Here is a 7189-nt window from a genome sequence, read left to right as displayed (position 1 = left end):
TCGGGCTCCCAGCTCCACAGGGAGTCTGCTTCTCCCTCTGACCTTCTCCTCGCTCATGCTCTCTCTCGCTGTCTCTCTCTCAAATAAATAAATAAAATATTAAAAAAAAAAAAAAACAAAAAAAAAAAAAATAAATAAATAAAATCTTTTAAAGTAAAAAAAAAAAAAGACTTTGTATATAAAGTCTTAATATATATGCATATATATATATACATACATACATATATTAAGACTTCTTTTGACAGAGAGAGATGACAAGCAGGCAGAGAGGCAGGCAGCAGCATATATATATGCTGGAAAGAAGGAAAAACAAATAGCACGAAAGAGGAAAGGAGGGTTTAGCCATTCCTGCTAGAGGCAGGAAGGGCTGAGACTTGGTGTGCACATGGAGGACCTGGTTCCTGGTGGGACCACGGGCAGCTCGTCTGTGGCAGCGGAAGGGAAGACCAAGTACATAGGCACAGAAGCAGTCATCGGGCAGGTGGATCATGGTGAGAGCTTGTGGAAATTCTCTTCTGCTCTGTCCATGAAAGAGGAAGCAAGGTCATTCAAGAATGAGAAGGGAAGAGGAGGCAGTGGAGGTATGAGGAGAGAGCACAGGGTAGACTGTGGTGGGGAAATGGGTTATGGGTGTTGAGCACTGTGAAAGGCGTTCCTGAAGGAGGCGGCCATGATCTTAAAGTGAGACCGGTGGGCTTGGTTGGTTAGTTGGTTGGTTGTCTGTGGCCACGTTCAGACGCAGGCACATATTAGGTGAATTATATTTAAAATTTCGGTGGATGCGATGTCACATAGGCATGTGGGAGAAAAAGGGATGCAAGCGATTCGAGGTATGTGGGGGAAAGAGAGGCGGGAGACCCCAGAATGTATACTGAGCGTGGCGGAAGTGAGCAGTGGGAACGAGGGGCACTAACAGGCTGTCCAGATCATGGAGTTGTTTGGTCCTGTTGGGGTTGAAGCGTTGTGGGAAATGTGGAAGAGGAGTGCGCTTTTAAAGACCAGACGTGGAGTTCGGAGTGGGATGCTTGAAACTGAGCATATGAGGTTGTAGTTGGTGATAACACACAAAGCTTATGGAGAGCTTTTAGAGTAATTAACAATCTAGTAGACTTTTAATCTTTAAGTGTAGTTGGTGCAGTTAAAATTTCACTTTCCTGAGATGTGGCCCAATTTTTAACAAAACCTAAATTGTGTGTGTGTGTGTGTGTGTGTGTGTGTGTGTCAGACACCTTAAATGCTACATCTCTCTTCCTCCATAAAGACAGAAAACACACTAGTTGTTCGTCCTGTTCCTTTTGCGTTGTTTGTCTTAGTGCTTTGCATGGCCTGTATGAAGGCAGTCTTTAGTTTCCAAGGTAAGAATTTCATAGAAGAGAATAGGGGAGAACCAGTGTATACAAATTTCTAAAATTTTTTATAATTAGTTTCTTCAAAACCCACTGGCTCAGCTGGCAAGGAGTAGTACTAATTAAAGGTGAACTATAATAGCTGCTTGGACTAGAACTAAACACAGAATTCCAGCTTTTGAGGTATTTTAGAGGCAGTAGCTTCTAAACATGACTGTGACAAGCCTAGGTTGTCATTACACTTGTATTTACTTTTTTAACCTCATTCTTTTACTAGACTTAGGTTAAGGTGTATTTGTTTTGCAAATGTTTTTACAGAAATATTTTTAGTATCTAGGAAAATATTGTATATATTTGAAAACATGTAGAAAAAAAAACAACACTTTGAACTTAGAATTCTTTTTCTTTTAGCCCGGGATGTGGTAATGTCAGCCAGACTGTTCAGAGCCCTGGCCGGATCTCACTGTATTTTATCAAAAATACGTCAGTGCCAAAGACTTGTCCATCGAACATTAAGGCCACGGAAAGAATTTGAGACTACAACATGCAGCACCGTGATGAGAAGTCAGAACTTGGAGTTGTTCTTTGCTGAGACAGCAGCTGGTGGTTTGAGTAAGTCCCCGGGCCTGGAAATTAGTCCGAAAATCTCAAATACAGGCATACTCTCTCCATTAAATGCTGCGCATTGCCAGGATGAAAAAATGCACCTTCCAACCAGGAGATCTTTTGGTACTCACAGGAAAGTGACTCACAGACCAAATCTCTTAGGTTCTAAGTGGTTTATAAAAATATTAGAGCGACATTACTCATCTCCATCAACGGAAACACTAGTTCCTAAACAAGACCTTCCGCAAATCAAGAGACCACTAAAAGCATCGAGGACCAGGCAGCCATCCAGGACCAACCTTCCAGTTCTGTCTGTGAATGAGGTAAAAACGTGTGGTGGTGGCATTCTGTTTTGTAATCATCGCTTGCACTGTCACTGGTGTCCATGGAACATAGCCTTACTGTGAACCTAAGAGAGCTGGCTGCAAGACCTTTGAAGCCTAATAGTAAAATCTGTGATATCCAAAAGCAACCACCATCTTGTCTTTTTTTTTTTTTTTTTTTTTTTTTAGAATTTATTTATTTATTTGACAGAGAGAGATCACAAGTAGGCAGATAGGCAGGCAGAGAGAGAGAGAGGAGAAAGCAGGCTCCCTGCCAAGCAGAGAGCCCAATGTGGGGCTCGATCCCAGGACCCTGAAATCATGACCTGAGCCAAAGGCAGAGGCTTAACCCACTGAGCCACCCAGGTGCCCCTCTTTTTTTTTTTTTTAAGATTTATTTGAGAGAGAGCACACACTCATGTGAGTAGGGGAAGGGACAGAGGGCGGGCGGGTGGGAAGAGAGAATCCCCAGCAGACTCCCTTCTGAGCACAGCACCCAAAGTGGGGCTCGATCTCACTACCCTGAGATCATGACCTGAGCTGAAATCAAGATTCAGACACTTAACTGAACTACACTGGTGCCCTAAGGAGTCAACATCTAAGTTTTAAGAATTAATAGTATGTATAAAAACAAAGTTTAAGCAATTAAATATAAAAATACAGTTTATGAAAAGATTAGTTATTGACTTAAGGAAACTTTGAGGAAGAATAGTGTTAGTGTTAAGTCCAGTGTTGGAATGGTACTGTAAAAAAAAGCCCATTTTGGGGCGCCTGGATGGCTCAGTGGGTTAAAGCCTCTGCCTTCGGCTCAGGTCATGATCCCAGGGTCCTGGGATCGAGCCCCACATCAGGCTCTCTGCTTGGCAGGGACCCTGCTTCCCTTCCTCTGTCTCTGCCTGCCTCTCTGCCGACTTGTGATCTCTGTCTGTCAAATAAATTTTTTAAAAAGAAAAATTCGGACTGTAGAAATTTGTCATCAAATTTTAAAAATCTTTTTTTAGTAGCTGTGCAGACAGGTAAGCACTCATTAGCCTGTGGTAACTGTGTGAGATCGAGTAGTAAAATGACATGGCAAGGTACAGTCAGAAAAAAGTGAGAGGTTTTGCTTCTTTAGCCTTTGAGGGTCAAAGGGTTTTTTTTATTCACTGTTAAGAGGTTTATGGGAATTTCTCAGCTACAATTGCATTTCCATTCTAAATGATCAATACTGTTTAAGGTTCAGATCAAGCCCTTTGCCTGCTTTTGTATCTTGCTAATACCTAGAACTGTGCCTAATACTTAATAAATGTTTATTAAGTTGGAAAAGAGAGAAGGGAGGCAAAGGGGTCTCTGGTGTCCGTGGTCATCCACATTAAAACTGGGAATGTAAATATTTAGAATTTGATCAGGCCTTCTGAATCTATCAGAAAACAGGTTAGAATGTCTGTCTTAAAATCTTGATTCTGAGAAGTAGACCTTGAGCATGTCTAATTAGTGTTGATTTGTTTTGTTTTTTTCTGACTGCATAGTTGACTTCCTTCAATGAAGAAAGGTGTGATTAGGTACTGTACCCCCAAAGCAGAAGACTGGCTTTTTTTTTTATTTTTTTATTTTTTTATTTTTTTTAAAAGATTTTATTTATTTATTTGACAGAGAGAGATCACAAGTAGGCATAGAGGCAGGCAGAGAGAGAGAGGAGGAAGCAGGCTCCCTGCTGAGCAGAGAGCCCGATGCGAGGCTCGATCCCAGGACCCTGAGATCATGACCTGAGCCGAAGGCAGCGGCTTAACCCACTGAGCCACCCAGGCGCCCCAGAAGACTGGCTTTTATCTGCCCCAACTGGAGGGGCACCCTGTTGCCACACGGGCATCATGGGGCTGGCGAATGCTTTGTGGCGGTAGAGCCTTTTCTCCTGCTCTGGACTGAGACAGGAAGGACTCTCCCTAGTTCCAGAGAGCATGTGTGCTTTGTGTGGACCCCCACACGGGCTCCTGAGCTCGCTTGCTCTCCTGGAATCAAATCTTTATCTGGTGTCATTTGCGGAGATTAACCTACTAAGATGTTCAGCCCATGTGCCATTGGCTCCTGGTTTACCAGGACAACAGTGCCTCTTGGTCATGGGTCCTGTGTCTCAGGATGGTGGAGGATGACAGCCACGGCCCCAAGCAGTGTGGAGATGGGCACGATAGGGAAGGGGCCAGGGGCCTGCTGGTGGTGTTCAGAGGAGCACCACTGTATGCTGCAAAGTTCACTAGTGGGTTGTTCATAGTTGTCTGTCTGTTCTTGGGGGATTTTTCAGTGAAATAGAATAGAAAGCATCAGAATGTATTACTCATGGTAGAGCTAATACTATTTTGTGAATTTTTTGTGTCAGCTACTGATCTATATGCCTATGTGTACTGTGTATTCAAAAGGCTTTCTTGCCACAGAGGGTAGTCAAAAAACTGGAGAGCCAAAGTGTTGTACTAGTAATGTAAAATGTATTTGTGTTTTATAACTTTCATCCGCAGTCTATACATAACAGGAAAAACGTGCATTTTTCTTTCTGTGATACAGAAACAACATTGCAGTAATGCATTAATTTTCTTCAGTACTAGAATGTGAATAAAAACAAACTTTCTTTTTCAAGAAAAGTGTTCCATCTAGAGTGTGTGATGCGCTAAAACAAGAATCATATATAGATTTCTAGCCCCATCTGCTGGAACATGTTTTCTGTGGCCAGAAAAATGAATTACATATTGTGGCTTTCTTGGCTTTGGGTTTTAGGGTTTTGTTTTTGTTTTTTTAACACTTTAAAATAGAAAGGCCCAAGCTTAGGTGTTAAATTCAGTAACTATTTTAGGTTAATTTGGCACATTTATTTAAGAACAAGTTGTTGATCCCATCATAAACCCAGAAGTTTGTTCTCTCTCCATATAGATATGTGATTCATTATAAAAACCCAGAAAAAAAACTTGTATGAAAACAAAAGCTTTTCACAATGTAACAATATCATTAACGGCAGGGTGGGGGGGGTGTGTGAATACAGCATACTCCATGGGCCTCTCTTTCCCTTTGAGTACAGTCTTGAAACTTGAGGGATATAAAACTAAAAAAAAAAAAAAAAATCTAACAAATCAAACTGAAGAACTTTGTGAATCATTTATTAATAGAAGAAGCGGTAAGTTAAAGAGAGACTGCGATCCGAGATGCTTGAGGAGGATACAGAGAGGAGTAGTGTGGCACCGCCAGGTCAGCTGTGTGGTGCTGGCCAGAACCGGGAGCCAAACCAAACAGGAGACCAGCGAGAGAAGGAAAGGTGACAATCTCTAGAAAGTCTGTAAAAATCCTTGGCTAAGTAAAAACAGATTGTGTTTCGAGATTCATTTTTAATCTCTTTGGAACTCCGTGTGTTTTCTCATGGAAGCGGTGACTGAATGCCTTGCCTTGTCCCGTCCTTGAGGGTGCACAGTAGTGCATGGACGAGTCTGGTCAGTAACACATGATGGTGGGGCAGACAGGAGACAGCCGGGAGTGGGGGGGCTTGGGTGCGCTGGGGAACGGCGACCCCTGCCTCAACCTCAGTTGATCATTGCCAGACCTTCTACTTGATCAGAAGTTGGTGGAAATCTGGGTTTTGTGTGAAATCTCAATTTGTTGCTATGGTGAATTCAAATCTTAAAAATACTAGATGAGGGGTGTCTGGGTGGCTCAGTGGGTTAAGCATCTGCCTTCAGCTCAGGTCATGATCCCAGGGTTCTGGGATCAAGTTCCACATCTGGCTCCTTGCTCAGCGGTGAGCCTGCTTCTCCCTCTGCCTGCCACTCCCCTACTTGTGTTCTCTCTCTCTCTCTCTCTGACAAATAAATAAATAAAATCTTTTTTAAGAAAACAACGCTAGATGGGTCACCTTTGAGTTGGATCGTTCTCTGAGCTGCCAGGTTACAATTCTGATTCTAGAGACAGTTGTCGTCTGCCACTTTCAGTGCAGTTACGGGAAGATCATTCATGGGAATAGTTCTAGGGCTGGGACCCTCTTATCTCCTCATCTCTCTCTCTCTCTCTCTTTTTAAAAATTTTTTTCAAAGGGTCCTTTTTTTAAAAAAATATTTTATTTATTTATTTGACAGAGAGCTAGAACACAGCAGGGGGAGCAGCAGAGGGAGAGGGAGAAGTGGCTCCGCACTGAGCAGGGAGCCCGATTCACAGCTCTATCCCAGGACTGAGCAGAAACCAGATGTTTTTTTGGTTCATGACCTGAGATCTGGGATCATGACCTGAGCCCATGGCAGATGGTTAACCGACTGAGCCACCCAGGTACCCCATTTTTTTTAGGTAGGCTCCATACTCAGCCTGGAGCCAAGTACGGGTCCTTGAACTCATGCCCCAGAGATCAAGACCTGAGCTGAGATTAAGAGTTGGACACTTAATTGACTGAGCCACCCAGGCACCCCTCTGCTTATCTCTTACCTTTTTTGTGCTTCCTGCTCTTCTACCTCCGGCCCAGACAAAGTGTGTCAACTGTAGTAGTCACAGAAGTAATTCTCACGTCCAGCCGAACCTACTATGCTTTTGCTTGGCAAGTTTCAGTAAATTCGTTGAGTCTTCCTGCAGAGCGGAGCTTGCCCACTGCGGCCTTTCCTGATACCTGTTACCAGGATTCCTCTCTTTCCTCCAGCTTAAATCACATGTCCGGTCAGCTCTTCTTAACTCCACGGAGCCTGAAGAGAACAGATAGTGTTAACAGTTCTAAACCTTAAGCATGTACTTGATTTCTCTGTAACTCTCTATATTATCTATACTCTGGCTGTATGAATCCGTATGGTTTATCCGCAGGTTGATTCCCAGTGAGTCTGGGAATCAGCTTATCAGATACCTTCCTGCAAAAGGAGGGCAGCTTACATTCATTTATCCTCACATCCAAGAGCAATTTCTGCTTGTCTGGCTTTCTTTTTT

General features: G+C 43.0%; 2 protein-coding genes across 7 annotated transcripts in view; one reads left to right on the top strand and one right to left on the bottom strand.

Annotated features, from left to right (window-relative positions):
• Positions 1 to 490, bottom strand: part of ARMT1 (acidic residue methyltransferase 1) — an 18170-nt gene extending 17680 nt beyond the window's left edge. The window contains exon 1 of the mRNA XM_059401595.1: positions 412 to 490. Within this exon, the coding sequence (XP_059257578.1) occupies positions 412 to 490 (79 nt within the window). The remainder of the gene's footprint in view (positions 1 to 411) is intronic.
• A 1271-nt stretch (positions 491 to 1761) lies between these two features.
• The window catches only part of RMND1 (required for meiotic nuclear division 1 homolog), a 39535-nt gene continuing 34107 nt past the window's right edge, over positions 1762 to 7189 (top strand). For 5 of the 6 annotated variants that reach the window (XR_009404522.1, XR_009404524.1, XR_009404523.1 and 2 more), the window contains exon 1: positions 1762 to 2275. Coding sequence is in view for 2 of the 6 variants with exons in the window: in XM_059401270.1 (XP_059257253.1) it covers positions 1772 to 2275 (504 nt within the window). In the remaining 4 variants the exon portion in view is untranslated. The remainder of the gene's footprint in view (positions 2276 to 7189) is intronic. The other variant, XM_059401271.1, reaches the window with a different exon arrangement.

This window comes from Mustela nigripes, chromosome 5 (assembly GCF_022355385.1).
Source record: "Mustela nigripes isolate SB6536 chromosome 5, MUSNIG.SB6536, whole genome shotgun sequence".
Taxonomy (NCBI): domain Eukaryota; kingdom Metazoa; phylum Chordata; class Mammalia; order Carnivora; family Mustelidae; genus Mustela; species Mustela nigripes.
The sequence above is the reverse complement of the archived record's forward strand: the minus strand, read 5'-3'. Positions and strand labels throughout refer to the sequence as shown.